The sequence below is a fragment of the Garra rufa genome, chromosome 7, assembly GCF_049309525.1.
Source record: "Garra rufa chromosome 7, GarRuf1.0, whole genome shotgun sequence".
Lineage (NCBI taxonomy): Eukaryota > Metazoa > Chordata > Actinopteri > Cypriniformes > Cyprinidae > Garra > Garra rufa.
Window position 1 is genome coordinate 41,731,288 of NC_133367.1, and position 19,310 is coordinate 41,750,597.

General features: G+C 35.0%; 1 protein-coding gene across 1 annotated transcript; it reads right to left on the minus strand.

The window, feature by feature from the left end:
* Nucleotides 1-783: 783 nt before the first annotated feature.
* On the minus strand, nucleotides 784-7,918 carry LOC141339095 (NLR family CARD domain-containing protein 3-like). Its single transcript, XM_073844727.1, has 4 exons — nucleotides 7,754-7,918; nucleotides 5,818-7,588; nucleotides 3,600-3,686; nucleotides 784-961 (listed from the first exon to the last, which is right to left on the minus strand). Exons 1-4 carry the CDS (start codon nucleotides 7,788-7,790, stop codon nucleotides 784-786), a joined length of 2,073 nt encoding a protein of 690 aa, XP_073700828.1. The 5' UTR covers nucleotides 7,791-7,918.
* Between the last annotated feature and the right edge of the window lie 11,392 nt (nucleotides 7,919-19,310).

Here is a 19,310-nt window from a genome sequence, read left to right on the forward strand (position 1 = left end):
TAAGAAAAAAAGTTAGGCGCACCAGTGCAACCAGTGCAAAAAGTTAGTCTAGAGCCCTGTATATTACTGCTGAGTGTCACTGACTGTGGATCACGTGCACAAACACAGACACGCGCCTGCAGCACTAACCGCTGGGGGAGGGGCTGCATTGTTTGCGTTGCAGGTACACACACACAACCCAGTAGCGAGTCCTGCGCTTTCACTTTGACGACACAGAAAATGCACATATCGTAGGAACGGTATAACTTTTTTTGTTTCCGGTTTTGAAACCGTTACTTTTTCAAACCGCGGTAAACCTTGAAACCGGTTATCATCCCATGCCTAATCAGTATTGTAGACCTTATACTGGTGAGTCTTTTACCTCGAGTGTGACATAAAAAGCTGTTCTTTCCACCTCATATATTTCCATATTTTCCCTTTGGAAGTTGCATTCAATATTCATTTGTCTGATAACTCTGAGGAGACACGTGTCTTTGGCCCGATTGTACTCTAATACTGGTGTGCAGTAATGAAAGAAGCACTTCTAGATTCTAGCAGTCACTGTAGCTGTGATATTAAAGACAAACACTAAAGTGCTGGTGTTGAAAAAAGGCTCCAGCAAAGTATTGCAATTAATAAGAAGCCAATTAAATTATTATTTATTAATTTTTACAAGTATTTTAAAATGGTTTGAACTGAGGGCGAGAGGCCAGCGAACACAACCACTTCTACAGAAATTTTTTTTTTTTTTTTTTACTTTTACTTTTTACTCCAAACCTTATAATTACTGAGATGTGATTCGACTCACCATAGTGTCTCCAGTTTACAGTGTGGATCCTCCAGTAGAGCAGACAACAGCTTCACTCCTGAGTCTCCTGGTTTATTATCGTTCAGATCCAGTTGTCTCAGGTGTGAGGGGTTTGATCTCAGAGCTGAAATCAGAGCAGCACAGCCTTCCTCTCCAATACTGCAGTTATACAGTCTGTAGAGAGTGAAGAACATGAATGATCTCTGAGAATGTGTTTAATCTTTAGGGTGAGAGTGTGTTTGTTTGTGTGTTTGTATGAGCACTACTTTTTCTATACACCAGGATTGGCATTATGGAGATTTCAACTTGCCAGAACAAGCACAAGCTAAGAAACTAATTGAAATGCACTTTACCCACATGATTCCTGACACTGAACTAGTTCATCATTTTCGTTCATCAAACCATGTGTAGTACTATATAGACAATAATATTAAAATATTAATAGTAACATTATAGTATAACATATTACTCTGGTGTTTTTGAGATTGTGAGGTGGTTGAGAGGGCAGGGAAATTTGGAAAATAGACATCACTCTATTAAAGTAGCATTTATGAATGCTGTTTCCTCTTAAATGAGTACTCTTCAAACAGATTAAAATATTCAAGTCTTGGTGCCACTGAGTATTTGTAGATCTGTTATTCATGAAATTGATAAATATTGTCAATTTGTATTTTTGTAATTATTTATCTATATGTTTTATTTTGGATTATGTTAGGGCTGGGCAATATATCGAACGATATTGTGAGGCGCGTTTAGTCAATGAAGCCGGTGATTTGATTAGTAGTAAATCTCCATCACGTGCGTGCCGCTCATGTTCCCGCTAGAGCGGCAATTGATACACAGAGACGTAAATCTCTGACAAGCTACGCCATATCGAGCTACGTGATGGAGATTTACTACTAATCAAATCACCGGCTTCATTGACTAAACGCGCCTCACAATATCGTTCGATATATTGCCCAGCCCTAGATTATGTTACATCATATTATATTTGGACTCGTGTGGTAGTTTACAATGGGGCTAAAGATGCACAGACACATTTAAAATTATTACAGACTTATGTAGCGAATGAGAATCATTAAAATTACAGGCTTTTATTTTGAAACAAAGGTCTTGTTTATGTTTTCAGCTTTAACTGGAGCATTGAAAAAAAGATGGTATTTGGTGTTAAAAAAGAAATAATCACCATATTTTTAATGCAACATATTTAGTAATATGATATCACTCACAAGATATAAACAATCTTTTAATTAAGATAGTATAAAGCCATTTTAAGTTATGGGATCTTCAAGCAGTGTAAGAATCTATCACAATCTTTTTATTTTTCTTTAGATGGAAAAATTCCTGTTTTTTTTGTTTGTTTGTTTTTTAACCTCTTCAGCTCTGCATCCCCCCTCATCAGAGTTATTGAACAGAATTAATAAATTGTGAAGAAGTGAACTAGACATATATGCCATTTGAAAGCATATAACTTCAACTTTCTTGTCCATCCCATCACTTTTCCATTTATTTTACATAACATAACATAACATTACATAAAAGGTCTGAATTTGCCCCATAAACAATGCCCCCTTCGTGAAGATGATGAAGTAATATTTATATTCATATTCATATCGCTCAAACTCAAATGAAGCTTGCCTTAACACGTTTATGTTGACTGGTGATTACGTCATCACGTATTGTGTCATAGGTCTGAAAAGCTCCCAATCAGATCTGTCCAAAGAGACACAGATCAAACTCCTAGACCAATCCGATCTCGATTTATGTCTTTCCAAACACGAGGGAGGAGGACGCACTGCTCATGAACTGGACACCGGCCCCTAGCGCTCACCGCGATCTTGATCAGAGTTAGGACACTATGGTTTATCAACAAATACTATAATAACTATGAATTATTCCACCCATGTGTTAAAATTTAAGTTGTTTTGTGTAAAATGAGAAAATTTTTATCCATTTAGCCCAATGTATGTGGGAATAGGACACTTTTTAATTCAGGGATGCCTTATCTTGCAGAATGGAGACCCCTAGAGGACAAACTGCCTCCCTTCAATTAAATCTCAGTAAAATTATATTAATAATAATAATAATAATAATAATAATAATTAATTTTGTTTCCGTTTACTGGCAGAAAGTGGAATCAAAAGAAACTTTCCAAGCTTTCCTAGACCAAACAGATCTTAAATAATAGCCATTCAAATAAAAACTTAATTTAAAAAATTATAAAAAATTTGATCTTTTATTTGTGTTTATCAAAAAATTATGAAAAAATGCAATCAAAAAAGAGTAATTATTGCACCCATGTGTTAAAAGAATATGTTAAAAAATTACTTTGAAATGAGACCATTTTTATCAGTTTACTCCAATGTATGTGAGTCGGTGCTCTTTTGAATTCAGGGATGACAAAATCAGTAAAAAATATAAAATATGCCGCAGAGCTGAAGGAGTTAATAAATCCATTTTACAGTGTACTCAGTTAATAAAAGTAAATTATTTGATCAAAGCAGAATATGGTACAATCATTGCTGAAGGGGTTATTTTAGACAATAATTAACTTAGATATAATGTAAAACATATTACTTTAGTTGAATTATTTATATCAATATTGTAGAACTATTGCCCCATACTGGTGAGTCTTTAATTAATAAGATGCTAATTTAATAATTTTTATTTATTAATTATTTATACATTTATTTAAAAAGGGTTTGAACTGGGGGTGAAAGGGCAGCAAACAAAACCACTGCTACAGAAAACACATCTGAGTTTTTACTTTTTACTCCAAACCTTATAGTTACTGAGATGTGATGAGACTCACAGTAGTTTCTCCAGTTTACAGTGTGGATCCTCCAGTTGAGCAGAAATCAGAGCAGCACCTTTCTGTGTAATAGGACAGCCGGAAAGACTGCAGAGAATAAACAGAAAAACTAAAGATGAGTTATTAGTGCTTGACTCATGTGTCCAATAATTGCTGATAAACACAGATGTAATACATATCATAGATATCAATTATTAAACCAGGAACTGAGAGAGACTCAGAATCAAGTCCTATTTTAATAGACTTCAGACTCAAAATTAAATTAATTCAGATTTGACTCAACAAATAGGACCCAAATATTCCCATAAATATTCCCCAAAATGACTTGAGTCTTAAACCTGAACCATATTTTAATTTGTATTCAGCCCGTTTATTGTGCAGCAGTACATTTACATTTAGTCATTTAGCAGACGTTTTCATCCAAAGCGACTTACAAATGAGGAAAATGAAAGCAATCAGAATCAACAAAAGAGCAATGATATGCAAGTAATATTACAAATCTCACTAATTCCAAAACGTCAGTTTAGAACTAGTAACGAAGGAAAGTTGAGTTGCTTCATTAAAAGCCTATGATTACTGTATTAAAACCTCACTGTATCATGTTTGAGTATTATGAGAGAGAGAGATGGACTGAGCAAGTGATTAACGAACCTGCATCTGATTCATTATTCATATTCACGATCATATGACATTAGTTTAAAAGTTTACTGAAGAAAATATTAACATCCATTCTTCTGTTAAAGGTGATTTTGCTGCTCAGTCCATTTATTCGCTGTGGCAAACTGTTGCTGAAGCTAAACATAACTTCCGCTTAAATTTTCAGTTTAAAATCCCAAAGTCACTTTTAACTGTTCACTCATAAAACAGTCTCTTGTCGCCATCTAAAGGCGGAACAATGTAACGTTAACTAAAATCACCATCACGAACACAGGCACGCTTCTTAATACTAAACACTTATTATTAAATACATTATTTAAAATATACATAGTTTACATTTTTATTTATTGAGTAATAATATTTAATAAACAACAACAACAAAAACAGCTATCAAAGTTTGAATTCGTATGTTAATTTTTTAATGGAAACAGTAGATATTCAGTCAGTCAAGTTCAAAGGGATAGGTTTAGTGGTCTTTTGGCATCTCCCTGTCCTGTTTGGTAAGGCAGGTTCACTTATTTAAGAAAAAGTACTCTGAAGTTGTAAAGAATGTCTTCAGTAAGGAATTCAGGTGCTTTAAATCTGTATATATAATTTGAAAAAGTTAGAATTTAGCAGAGGTTTTCTTTAAAGGTTATAAGGTACATTTAAAGTTTTAATTTAATTTTTTTTTATTTTAATTTTTTTTTATAAGATGCAGTAGAAGAATAGTAAGGCAAAACAAATGTTTTGGTTAATAAAAAAGACTTAAAAATAAATACTTTTCTCTTTACTGCGGAAGTAAATAAATAAATAAGATAATAATAAATAAGAGGACATGTCTGGCATAGGGGGACCTTGCAAAATTGAACAGAGAAGGAGGGGGCCCCGCAGTAAAACAAGGTTGGGAGCCCCTGCTCTACTGAATTCACAGTTTATGCAACATTCAGTGATTGTGATAAATTTTAATAAATTAAAAATTTATTGTATCTCATTTATTTGTTTTTATTGCACTTTAATTTGTAAAGTTGTTTCCTCAAATAAAAACAACCAGGTTGAGAATTATATCCCCTTGTTTTTTTGTTTTTTTTGAATAACACTAGAATCCCCCACACAGCACTGCTGTTCAAAAAAAAAAATAATAATAATTACTCGCTAAATTTTACTCAGAGTAAAATTTTAAATGAGTCACTTTTTACTTTTAGAGTAGATTTTTGGGACCAGTACTTTTACTTGAGTAGCATATTTTATTACTCTTTCCACCTCTGCTAATAACTTATGAATTATTAGATTGAATTTAAGTTTTTTTTTTCTTAAGTGATTGGTAATGATCCCAATTCCAATATTTATAATATCAGAGAGTCACAACCCTGTTCCTAATGGCATATTGACTTTGCACAGATTAGACAAATCTCTCTAATCAAACACTTGATTCAACTCATCAGGTCATTAGTAGAGCGCTTTATGATGATAGCTGAGTGTCAAATAAGAAAGACCTTAAAATATACAGTAACACAGAGAAACACAAACCTATACCGTATAAAACAATGCCAATAAAACAAAGACAATGTAAAATACTCACTCAGCCTTTCTAGATGCTTTGATCACTGGCAGCAGCTTCAGGAGACATTCTTCTGATCGATCATATTTACTCAGTTTAAACTCATCCAGCTCTTCTTCTGAGTTCAACAACACAAACACCAGAGCCGACCACTGAGCAGCAGACAGAGAGACTCCAGAGAGACAACAGGCTCCATAGACATATCCTCTGCTCAGGTATGTCTGGACTTCCTGCTCTAGTGAGCGATCATTCAGTTCATTCAGACAGTGGAACAGATTGATGGATTTCTCTGGAGAGGGATTCTCTCTGATCTTCTGTTTAATGTATTCAGCTGTTTCCTGATTGATATCAGAGCTGCTTACTGTCTTTCTCAGGAGGCCTTGTAAGAGAGTCTGATTAGACTCTAGTGAGAGACCTAGAAGGAACCGGAGGAAAAGGTCCCAGTGTCCGTTCTCACTCTGTAAGGCCTTGTCCACTTCTCTCTTCAGTAAACTGGTCATTGGTGACCTGAACTCATTCCTCAGTCCTGTGTTTTGTTCAGAAAAGGACAGCAGCTTGAATAAAGCAGCAAGAAACTCCTGAATACTCAGATGAACAAAGCTGTACACCTTCCCCAGCTGCAGTCCAAACTCCTCTCTGAAGATCTGGGTACAAACTCCTGAGTACACTGACACTTCTCTGACATCAATGCCGCTCTCTTTCAGGTCCTCCTCATAGAAGATCAGGTTCCCTTTTTCCAGCTGTTCAAAAGCTAGTTTTCCTAGAGACAGAATAGTCTTTCTAGCCTGATCAGGATTGATTTCATATTTCCCATCATACTTCTGTGTCTTCAGTTTGGTCTGAAAGATCAGGAAGTGTGTGAACATTTGTGTGAGAGTCTTGGGAATCTCTGCTCTCTCTGCTTTACCCATCATCCTCTCTAGAACAGCGGCTGAAATCCAGCAGAAGACTGGTATGTGACACATGATGAACAGACTTCTTGATGATCGGATGTGTGTGACGACTCTATCAGCCAGACTCTGATCATTTATTCTCTTCCTGAAATATTCCTCCTTCTGAGGGTCGTTGAATCCTCGTACCTCTGTGACCTGGTGGACACACTCAGGAGGGATCTGATTGGCTGCTGCTGGTCGAGAGGTGATCCAGAGGAGAGCAGAAGGAAGTAGATTCCCCTTGATGAGGTTGGTCAGCAGCACATCCACTGAGGCTGATTCTGTTACATCAGACAAGCTCCGATTGTTTTGGAAATCTAGACGTAGTCGACACTCATCCAGACCATCAAATATGAACATGACTTTGTAGTCTTCATAATCTGACGACTTAAATTCTTTGGATTCTGTGTGAAGGTGGTTTAGAAGATCCACAAGACTGAGATTTTTCTGTATTAAATTCAGCTCCCTGAAAGGAAGTGGAAATATGAAATGAACATCCTGATTGGTTTTTCCTTCAGCCCAGTCCAGAATGAACTTCTGCACAGAGACTGTTTTTCCAATTCCAGCGACTCCTTTAGTCAGCACAGTCCTGATGGGTTTGTCTTGTCCAGGTGAGGGTTTAAAGATGTCATTGCAGTTGATTGGTGTTTCCTGTGTCTCTGGTCTCCTGGACACTGTCTCAATCTGTCTCACCTCATGTTCATTATTGACCTCTCCACTGCCTCCCTCTGTGATGTAGAGCTCTGTGTAGATCTCATTCAGACGTGTTGAGTCTCCATGATTGGACATTCCTTCACTGATTCTCTGATATTTGTCCTGGAGTCTGGATTTGAGTTTTTGTTGATACACAGGCATCAGTTCTGAGCAAAGGAAATAACTGTTGTTATCGGCAGAGCAATATTTTAGAAATGTATTTTTAGGTTTGATATGTTAGATGTGTCGTGACATTCAGGAACATTAGTGACTGAAGACAGAAGGTTGATCATAAAAACACAGGCTATAATCTGCTGATCCAGAGCTCTTACTGGTCTGTAGTGTGTTAGCGAGGTCTGTCTGGTTCATCTTCCTCAGGATGAGCAGTGTGATCTTCAGAAGCCCCTCTCTGACTCTGTTATGACCCTCATCATCATAATGGTCTCTTTCAGAGCATTCTGGGTAATCTGGACTCAGTAGTCTCTTAAAACTCTTTAACTCAGAAATGATTTTGTGCTCAAGCTCCTGAAATCATAGTAAATATTCAAACAATAAACCTCCATTCAGTCACAGAGAAGGTGAACCAAAGGATCAATACACAAGAGTTAGAGCATGAATACTTATAAACATCACTGAATTATTCACATCTGATAATAACTTCCACTGTATGCTCAAACATCAGCGTCTACAGATACTGAGGTTAAAAGAGGGAGTTTGACTGGATTGTCTGTTTGCTAGATTGATGTTCATCTTTGTGCAGCAGTCAGGTTACATATGGATTCATCTTCTCTACTTTAGTAACCTAATATCTTACGTGTGTTAGAAAGTAAATATGACTATTAAAGAGAAAATTTTACAGATTTCTCAGTTTCTTAATACTTTTTTTGGGTAGGGAAGTAAATGTGACTATTCCAGAGACGATTTTACAGATAATTTTTTTATAATTTTACCCAGAGGATTATTGTTTTGGGATGGACACACACAAAACCAACCTTGAAAATGGAGTCTAAGTTCTTCTTTGCTGTTTGTGATTCTGGTCCTTTATGTTTTTGACTGTAGTTAAACAAATATTGAACATTTTTGTAAATATACTAATGTTTTTAATGCACATCAGTAAATGAATGAATATCATATATTTCTTATACTGTAAACTAAACAACACCTCAGATCAGCAGATGATTCTCCCAAACTGAAATTAACTGGACGATGCATTGACTGGTCACTCTTCATGGACACACAGCTGGGTTCAGGAGATTGATTCTGCCACAGACTGAAATATAACAGCAATACAAACTGTTTCTGAAAATCTCACACTGCTCTGACAGAAACACATTTACTGTTTCAAACTCCCATTAATGTTGATATTTCACTTGAGTAGTCTGTTGTGACTTGAGAGTTAAAAGATTAAAGTATTATTTTCATATAAATAAAATGAATCTGCCCCATGTGCTTTTTTCATTCATGCATTATAGACATTTTTGAAAGATCCATCAGTTGTTTTTTCCTCACAGACACATCGATGTGTTCAAGTAAATCTGACTCACCTCCTGAATCTGACTGAACATGAAAATGCTATTGTAGTATACATTTATTGTTTCTAAGCATTAAAAATGCGAAACATTTTAAGTTCTCTCACCTCTTGACTGTCTTTTTCTTTGTTTCATGTTTTTTAAAGAGATTCATTCTGGAGGCCATGGTTTCATCTAAAAGCAGATCCAGATGTTGATCCACAGAGTGAGTTATGAATCATCTCAGAAATTAATTTCCTCAAATCCAGCTCTGTCTCAACAGTCAGTTCACAGTAATGACCTGCACTCATGAAAACTATTTCATACTGACATTATCTACACAGAATCAAATTATTCATAAACAGTGTAACAAATTCAGACAAGCACTGTGTTAAAATGAAAGTAAAGGTGCAATCTGACGATTTACAGAAGTTTTCTCTTCTAATGCTATTTAACTACTTTCAAAATATCTAAAACTGCTTAATGTTGTACTTTATGTTAATGTTTCACTTTAAACCAGTCTCAGGATTGATTTTGTCTATCAAAGATGATTGTGAAATTGTGTTACTCACTGTGTTTTTCTCTCTTAACGTAGTTTACTTCCTCATATGACAAAACAGATCCTGCTGTAATAGTTTCACTTTCATGTGTCACCTGACAAGGAGGAGTTTGAGTCTCCTGATATTGAATCTTTATTCTTTATTATTCCATGTTAAAACACCTGAATATACTTTCCTCACAGGTGTACTTTGGGTGTTGTTAAACTGAACTGCAACACTGAAACCGCTGTTAATTCTCAATAATAAGTTTTGTATTAAAGAAATAAAGTCAGACTGGTTTGTAATGAGTGAAGATGCTGAGATCTAGAGAGATCTGTTAGTGTTTAATGTTCTGTTGCTGATGTTTTATTCATTTATTTAAACAGTAAATGTGTTTGATCATAATAATTCAGGAAACACTTGTAAAATAACAGTGTTATAATAAGGAGGAAGCTATTGTTGCCAGTCATTTGACCATTTTATCATCTGACAGTTTTATTATTGTATTGTTTACTGATAATTTTTTTGTAATTTTACATACATTTATGTCATTTAGTTAATGCCAATCATTTTACAGACTTTTGAGTACAATTTACTTATTAGAGGCATCAGCAATAATCAAAAGATGAACATTTATTCTTAAGCACTTAGAAAATGCTTATTATTTAATTATTATTTTTCAGCTTATGAATAAATGGTAAATTATTGGTTAATTTATTGATCGAGTTTGAATCTGACTTTTGCTGACCTTTTTTCTCCCTTTTCAAATCCCATTACATCAGAAAAGCCTTTATTTTCAATAAAAAATAAGAGATAATTGAAAAATTGACAATAAATATTGGCTAGAGTTGGGGTAGGTGTAGGGAGGGATTTATTATCCCAATAAGGTGGCATACGTTTAATAATTTGAATTAAATTACAAAATACTTTATTATTGCATACTGTTTTATAATGTACCACAATACTGAGGTGTTGATAATTTTCAGCCTATTTTGGGTTAATTTTAAACAAGAAATATAGTAATTTTTAAGCAATGGCTGAGTTAAATAAAAAAGGTTGGGTTGAACATTAAACCTAGTCACAGGGTTTGTCCATATTTTTTTCAGCATAGGGTTGTTTTTAACCCAGCATTTTATAGTCTTGGTTCGTCCTTTTGTTACAGAATGTAAAACTTACATTTTATTTAATTATTATTAAATTTATTAAGGTTTGTACATATTTTTCATGACAAGTTCCAGTTCAAGAGAAATCCTTTCATCTTAGCTGCCAGCTGCCACTTTCAGATGATTATTAAACAGCAAGCAGCACAAACTCTGCAAAAACGCCAGTCCTTTCGGTGCACTCAGTGTCTGAATTCACTCACTTGCTTTCATTCTCTCCTTCAAGTGAACTGTATTAGTGGCCTAATGTAGGGAATAGTGAATGAGGGTATAGGGTTGATTTCAGATACAGTTTGATCAAGGTTGGAGCAAAACTCTGCAGGAATATGTAGGGGAGAGTGGGGACGATTGCAACGAGGGGCATTTGCAACATGGTTAATCTTTTATGTGTTCAATCATTAAACAAAAAAATATGTGATTTTATTTGTGATGAAGAAAAAAAAAAAGGGTTAACATCTTCAAAGTGTGGTGATTCAATTATTTTAAGTAAAGAGTTTTATACAGATGATTGAAATGTTATCAAAGAACATAAAATAACGAGCAGACAGCAGCTTACAAGCAGATAATAAAATAAGATCCTTTAAATCTATTCAATACATTAAAAAAATATAGGCGATTTCATTGTAAATACTGGAAAAAGATGTCTTCAGAAAAGATTCGATGGCATTCTGTTTTCATTTTCGCTCCATGTAATACCAATGAAGAAGTGTTCTTGATCACAATACTGCTTTTCCCAGGAATTTGACAGAAACAGCTTTAATTCAGCACATAGAGTGGATTTACAGAGACTTATGTTTACATTCAGCTTGTGTGCAGATTTTGTCAGGCCAAAAAACGGACTGAATTTGCATGGCCTGCTGTAAACTTTGACCAGTTGATGAAAAACAAGCTTATGTGGATTCTAGACGTTTGAACAATTCAGATAAGTTAGTTATTTCAACATTTGCATTAGATATTTGAACATGCTATTAGATAAACTGTTGCCGTTAATGGTTGTCATTTAAAAATTCTGTTATTGTTTTAGTGATTATGGAAACAAAAAATCATTTTACTTGCTGTTTATTGATTTTAAATGTAAGTGATTTATGTGTCAGTACTTTTCCAACATTTCCAGCACATTCTAACAATACCGTGATAATACTGATAACGTGATAAGAAATAGTGTTACATTCCCAAAACATAAACACATAAGACTTTTAATTAGTATCACTGTTGCTTATATTTAGATAAATATTTGTTTTTCTTGTAATTCACTGTTCTTGCTATATTTTTTCAAACAAAGAAATTGTTGTTTTTTAAACACAACTAACACCACCCAACTGTTTTTTCTCTCTATACAGCAGTTGAACAATATCTAATGCTAGTCATGTGTCCAGAGCCCAACTAAAGCAAACACTGACAACTGTAATGGTAAACTAAACAATGATTTTCTCCTTCAGTGATTCTGTTTGGTAACATCAGGTGTCTTCAACAACTCTGTTTTGGGGCCTGAAAACACAATATTTTGAACATGATGCCTGTATCATCTCCATGTAAACAAAAAAATTATGTTTTTGCAGGGAGTTTCTTGATCACCAACTATTGGTCTGACATGCATAACAGTATTCATTAGCAGTTGTTTTCTTTTTTTTAACCAGTATTTTTGTTACTTATAATTTTTGTGCAATTTTACTCATTTTGAATGGCGAATTTGTAAGCATCTCATTTGATTAATCCTTATGTGTTGAATTTAATTAATAATATTGCTTGTAATTTGTTGACAATTTTATTCAGTAAATATAGTGTATCACTTTTTACATGATAGTAACGCAGAACAAGAAATATGAAACAATATACGTAGTTATACTACAGGGCCGTTGAATGCTTGAATCTGATTGGCTGACGAACGTTCTAGAGGTGTGCATTATATTCAGGGATACGCACGGCGAACGTAGTTCCAGGCAGCTTTAGACCACAGTGCATGTCTATATCACTTCGCCATACGATTTCAGTTATTTCAAAGGTCCTTACAGCCCAAAACAGCAAAATAACTAAAACCCACAATAACACTGGCCAAACTAATAAATACAGTAAACATCAGGATAAAAATGACATATTATTTCCATGTTTTTTTCCACAATATATTACGTTTTATTATGTACGGAAAGCACAAACTTTATTTCTCTCGCCCTCTCTCACTCACCTCACAGACGCACACACATAACTTACAGTTTGCACTCGCGTTAGCATTCGCGCTAATGTTGTTAGCGCTGCTCTGACGATTAACAACTTAAAAACGACATGACAGCTCTCACACGCGAGGTAACAACGGCGTGGTCTTGAAGAAAATTAACTTAAAGTTTAACTGTTAGTAGAGACGATGCTGCCAGTCACCTTTGAGAGACACAGACGTGAGAGAGGTAAAGTCATACACTTAGTTTCTCTCCCTCACTCTTTCCGTCCGTCTGCTTGTCTGTCGGTCTGTCTAAACTTCATTATTAACTGCATTAAGTTTGCTATCAACGGCTCAAGCGTCGTTACTAGTTCTAAAATGACGTTTTGGAACTAGCAACGAAGCTGTTGAATGAGCTGTGTAAGAAATTAATCCTACTCACAATAGCGTTTCAAGGATAAAAACGGGACGAATGTCTTGAAATATATCATTTGATCGATGTCTTGAAGTGTGGTAACTGTAGTATAAGCGGAATAATTGACTTCGGTCCGTAGAATTCTACGAAAATAATGCACACCCGAGGTGTAACGGCCACTCCGCTTCGCGTCGTGACCGCATCACCACCTCGGGTGTGCATTATTTTCTAAGAATTCTACGGCCCGTCGTCAATTATTCCTTACACATAGACTTCCCTACATGTTTTCTCGTTGAATATCCTGTTTCACTCACTTACTACAGTACATGAAGTCAAAAGGGTTGCGATGCTGTGAGATGCCAAAGGAGTCACTCTCAAAAAGTGACTTTTACAGTAAGAAATCACTTTCAGTCTGAACTTGTGACTGAGATACAGAGACTCCAGGATGAAGCTGAAGTTTTCTCATCATCACAACAAATTAAGATCAGATTGCAGTTTCTTGCTCATCAACAGATGCAACTGTTAAATACACACAAAACAATCAAACAATTACTTGAACAGATTTGTGCTTTCTTTATCTCTGTTTATTGTTTTTATAATCTTCCTACCATCATCTTTTAACTATATGTAATCAAATTTGACTAGAAAAGACAAAACAGAGACGTTACGTGTTTTGTCAGTGAGGAAAGTTATGTATTTGTAGAGTAAAAGATAAAACAGGAGGTGCGAGACGGATTCAATTTAACTTATTTGTTTTACAGCAATTTTCAAAATACATGCTTCAAAGCAGCTTTAGTAAGCACCTTACAAACCCAAAGGATGACAAACTACACAGTATTAACAATAATGCTGACCAATCTGGTGTTTAATTGAACATAATGTAATAAATCAGACAAATATCTCTCATCCTGCAGCATTTGAAAATCAGCTCGACTGTCACTAACAAATATGGAGAAAGTGCCAGAACTGAACTGAGTATGTGGAGAACTGAGATCTGAGACTCTGAATGAGACACTGAAGAAGAGACACACAATCACTTTATCAAGCACCATATCTGAACAAGAACATAAGAAGAAATAAATCAGCTCACAGTTTCATTGACTCTCACCTCTGACTGAGATCCAGCTCTTGGGTGACTCTCCTCTCTCTGTGTTTGCAGTAGTAGAAACCCTCATGTGACTTTGAGACAGTAGAGATGATCATCTCTGTAGTTTGTGAGTATTTATATTTAAAGCTTCATTAACAAAATTACACCTTAATATATTTGTGATTATGCCATCAGCATACAAGCCAAAGACAACTGTGACAACCAACAAAAAGGTCCATAACTCGGGGGTCAGTTCTTTGGGGTCAGTTCATGATCCTCCTCTCTCTACTCCATCACAGGAGTATTTACCTGCTTTAAACTCAGTAACAGGACTGAATATGTGTTCCTGTAGTTGACTGAAAACACCGACTGAACTGAGACAGGGGTGACTGCAGTCTGGAGCAATGGGCGTGTCGAAAGGTTTCTCATTGGTCTCGCTTTTACTGTATTGGCCAATCAGCATTAATCTTTTGTTCCACACTCCAGTCCAGCTGCTGGCGGTAACTTTTCAGTTGGTTTGCAAACCGCCAAACAAACTTTAAGAAGAAGAAGGCCAATCAGCATTAAGTAATTTCCTTTAGGCAAGAGAAGATTGCAGTGGGGGGGAATTCCAAGATGGCGGAGTGAGCGGTTGCGTTAATGCAGGCTCTGATAAAACTAGTTTGAAAACGTCCTGAAATTGATAACTCTGACGGAAAAACCTACCAATTTTTTTTTTAAATTATAGCTTACTTAAGTTTGATTTGTTTTTGTAACGCTATCTACACAAATATTCATCCTTTCCTTAAATAAAACGTGATGGCAAACTCCAGTCAAGGAGGTACCGGGCTAGTGGACCATGACTACAACTTAACTGCTCTCACAGAGGCATGTGATGAAGAAGAAATCGAAGCGATGATGGAAGAAACTACCAAAATAAGATATGACCATACACCATTGCCCAGTCCGAATCCCAAGAAAGTACGAACAAAGATGAAAGACATACCAAAGCAACCAGACGAAATAACAAATGAAGTGATCTTCGATGCAATTCAAACTCTAATTAAGAGATTTGATGAGCAAGACCAACGACTGAAAATTATTGAAAAGACAATGGAAGAAACTGCACACGCAGTTAAAGAGAACAAAGAAGACATCGGCGAACTGACAAAGGAAATAGTAGACTTGAGGAAAGAGAACATCTCACTGAGACAGCAGTGTTTGGAGCATGCCAGATACAAGAGGAGATGGGATCTCAGACTGATCGGCCTTCTGGAAAAAGAAAACGAAGACACAAGAGAAACGGTGATCGGGATTCTCAGCCGGGTGACTCCGTGGTCAGTGGAGAAGCTTCGGCAGTCGGTGGATACAGTACATCGTCTAGGAAAGAGAAACGACGCCGCTACAAATAAGTTACCCAGGCCAGTGATCATCCAGTTTGCAATGAGAACCATTTGAGACGAAGTGTGGAAACAATCACGAGAGGCAAGAGTGTGTAAAGAGATGAACATTCAGTTCAAAGAAGACTTTTCAAAGGAAGATCGTGAAGCTCGTGCTAAATTGTGGCCAAAAGTACAAGAAGCCAGGAAAAACGGGAAGAGAGCCTTTCTAAAAGAAGGCTACGCGCTCATTGATGGATTTAGAGTTGACCCATGACTGAAGTTGTCGAGGTAACAGACTCTTGGTCGAGTGTGTAAAGTTTGCCGCATATCAGATAATAACCTGATTAATCCGTTTAAGGAAAACAGATGTTTAACTAAAGTTTATACTGCTTATGTAGCAGTCAGTATGGTTTTGAGTTATTAAGGACAACATGTTCACTCCTGCGTAACAGCATAAAGTTCAGTGCGTACTGAAGTTACACTAAATTATGTCTGTTTCTTTTCTATCGTTGAATGTTAGGGGGTTAAAAAACAGTGTTAAGCGTAAAGCCATTTTTTATTTTGCAAGGAACAAAAAGCAAATTGTGTTTTCTTACAAGAGACTTGTAATTCTGCCTTGAATGATGAAAGGTTTTGGAAAATTCAGTGGGGTGATTTAGCCTTGTTTGCACATGGATCCTCATATTCAGCTGGTGTGATGGTATTATTTAACAGATTTGAAGGCTCTGTAATTGTTCATAAAGGGGACACAGAAGGCCACTGGTTAATGATAGTAGTAGAAATACATGATAAATGTTACATACTACTTTGTATTTATGGCTATAATAACAAAGTGGCTAACAGAGAAATGTTGGAGAAACTTGGTAATCTGGTTAAAGAGTGGAAAAAAAAGTATAAAGCAGAAAATGTGATAGTAGGGCGTGACTTTAATATAGTTCCTGATTCATGGCTAGACAGGAGACCTCAACGAGGTTCACATTCTGTGTATAATGATACTATATTGAATTTCTGTAAAAAAGTAAATGTAATTGATTACTGGAGGGTTTCCAATCCAAACAGTATTCAGCATACATGGTTTAACCCCTCAGGTAATGGACAATGTTCAAGATTAGATTACTGGCTGATTTCTTGTGAACTGTGTAAAATGATCTCAGAATGTTGTATTTCAGCTGCCCCGCTTACAGATCACTGTATGGTTACTCTGTCCTTATCAGTCATTGAGAAACCTCAAATCTCTCCTAATATTTGGAAATGTAATAATGACTTGTTAAAGAATGATAGATTTTATCAACAGGTGTTGGCTCTTATTGAGGAAATTGATAAGTTAGAAATGACTGATCTAAACAAATGGGAATGGTTTAAATTTAAGGTCAAACAAATAGCAATTGATACAGGCAAATTTTCATCAGCGAGGAGAAAACAAAAACTAAGAAAATTGATAGGGGAATTGAATTTATTGGCAGTTAATTCTCAAGAAGCACCTGAAAATTTAGCAAAAATTACAATCACTGCAATCTCAACTAGATGAATTGTATTCAGAAAAAGCAAATGGAGCTTATATTCGTTCAAGAGCGCGGTGGATTGAAAAATGAGAAAAAAGTGCATCATATTCTTTTGGCCTTGAAAAACAAAAACAAACAAAGAAGAAAATTTCTAAACTTAAGATTAATGATGTTATAACGGATGATCAAAAAGTAATTCAAGATGAAATTTTTATTTTTTATAGTAACCTTTATAAATCTAATTACAATAAAGATGACTGTGATTCATTATTTATGAATATAAGAGATAAAATGTATAAATTGAATGAGGAAGCCAAACACTTAATTGAGGATGAGTTGACTTTAGAGGAAATTGATGTAGCTCTTAAACAAATGAATAATGGTAAATCACCAGGTACAGATGGTTTGACTACAGAATTTTTAAAACATTTTTGGAACGATATTCGGAAATTATTATATAATGCTGCATTTTTAGAATGCATTCATAAAGGAAGCTTATCACCTACTATGAAAACAGGATTAATTACCTTGCTACCCAAACCCAAAAAACAACTGATATCATTAGATAATTGGAGACCAATAACTCTGTTATGTACAGATTATAAATAACTTGCCCTAGTGTATGCTAATCGTCTTAAACTTATACTTGGAAAACTTGTCGAGGAGTATCAATCAGCATTCATTACGGGAAGATACATTCAAAATCATATTAGACTAATCCTGGACATGATCGATTATCAATCACTGATTCAATCAGAAAGCCTTATTTTATTTATAGATTTTTTTAAAGCATTCGATACGGTGGAGCATGAATTTATATTTACGACACTTAAAATGTTTGGTTTTGGGGAAGGGTTTTGCAAGGTTATTAAAATGTTGTATAACAACATTTATAGTTATATAGCCCTTAATCCAGGTATGACTCCAAGAATTGAGATTTTGTCCAATTTCTCCCAAACTGTTTATATTATGCACTCAAATGTTAGCTTATTTAGTTGTTAACCATCCTCAATTAAAAGGAATAACCATTTCTGATTATGAGTATCGAATTAGTCAATTTGCTGATGACACAGTAATATTTTTAAAAGAGAAATATATAGTCAAGAAAGCCCTGAACATTATTTCAGTTTTTTTTCCAGAGCATCAGGCCTATGCTTAAATTTAAAAAAGTGTGAACTCTTTCCTCTGTATTCATGTAATGAAGAAATTATAGAATCCATTCCTGTTAAATCTGAAGTGAAATACTTGGGTTTAATAATGTCTAAAGAAATACATACAAGAGAACTAGTAAACATAGAAGAGAGAATTGACAATATGAAAAATCTCTAAATCATTGGCTTATATTAAGAGATGTGTCTATAATGGGCAGAATTCTCTTGACTAAAGCAGAAGGCCTATCTAAACTAATTTACCCATGTTCCTCCCTCTATATTTCTCCTCAACTGATAAAAAAAGTGAACTCTATTTTGTTTAGTTTCATATTGAAAAACAAAACCCATTATGTTAAAAAATCTCAAATGATTAAAGAATATAAAAATGAAAGCCTCTGAATTTGAATCATTGGTTGGAGTACTTAAACTGAAATGGATTAAAACTTATTTAACACAGCCTAATTCAATGTGGTTTCATATACCAAAATGTGTATTCAAGACAGTCGGAGGGTTAGATTTTTTTGCTGAAATGTGACTTTGAGGTTTCTAAATTGCAGATTAAGCTTTCAAAATTCCACAAACTAATTTTGTATTATTGGAAAATGATATTCACCCAAAATTTTACAGCACACAACTCTACCTTGTGGAACAATAGGACTATTACAATAAATAGAAAGACAGGATTCAAACAAGAGTGGTATGAAAAAAAGGTGTTATATGTTGTAGATTTATTAGATGAAGATGGTCAATTTATTCAACATAATTCATTTATGGAGAAATTTGAGATAAAATGTTCCTTTAGAGAATTTAATACGCTTTGTAAAGCCATCCCTCCTTCTTTAAAACAAAAAATACAAAATACCCTCACTTATTCAAATGTATCAGTTAAATTGCCTGAGTTGAAGATTGGAGGAATATATATTGAGAATAGAAAGTGTAAGAACAAAGTAATAGGGAATATATTAAAAAGCAAGTTATTTTCAGACTTTAATACAACTTCAAAAATAAAACATT

Coding starts and splice junctions, on each gene's coding strand:
- LOC141339095 (XM_073844727.1), bottom strand. CDS start 7,790: ATGAACCAGACAGACCTCGCTAACACACTACAGACCA. Junction 7,589..7,753: donor CGCTAACACACTACAGACCA/GTAAGAGCTCTG, acceptor TCCTTTGCTCAG/AACTGATGCCTGTGTATCAA. Junction 3,687..5,817: donor AAAGCATCTAGAAAGGCTGA/GTGAGTATTTTA, acceptor TATTCTCTGCAG/TCTTTCCGGCTGTCCTATTA.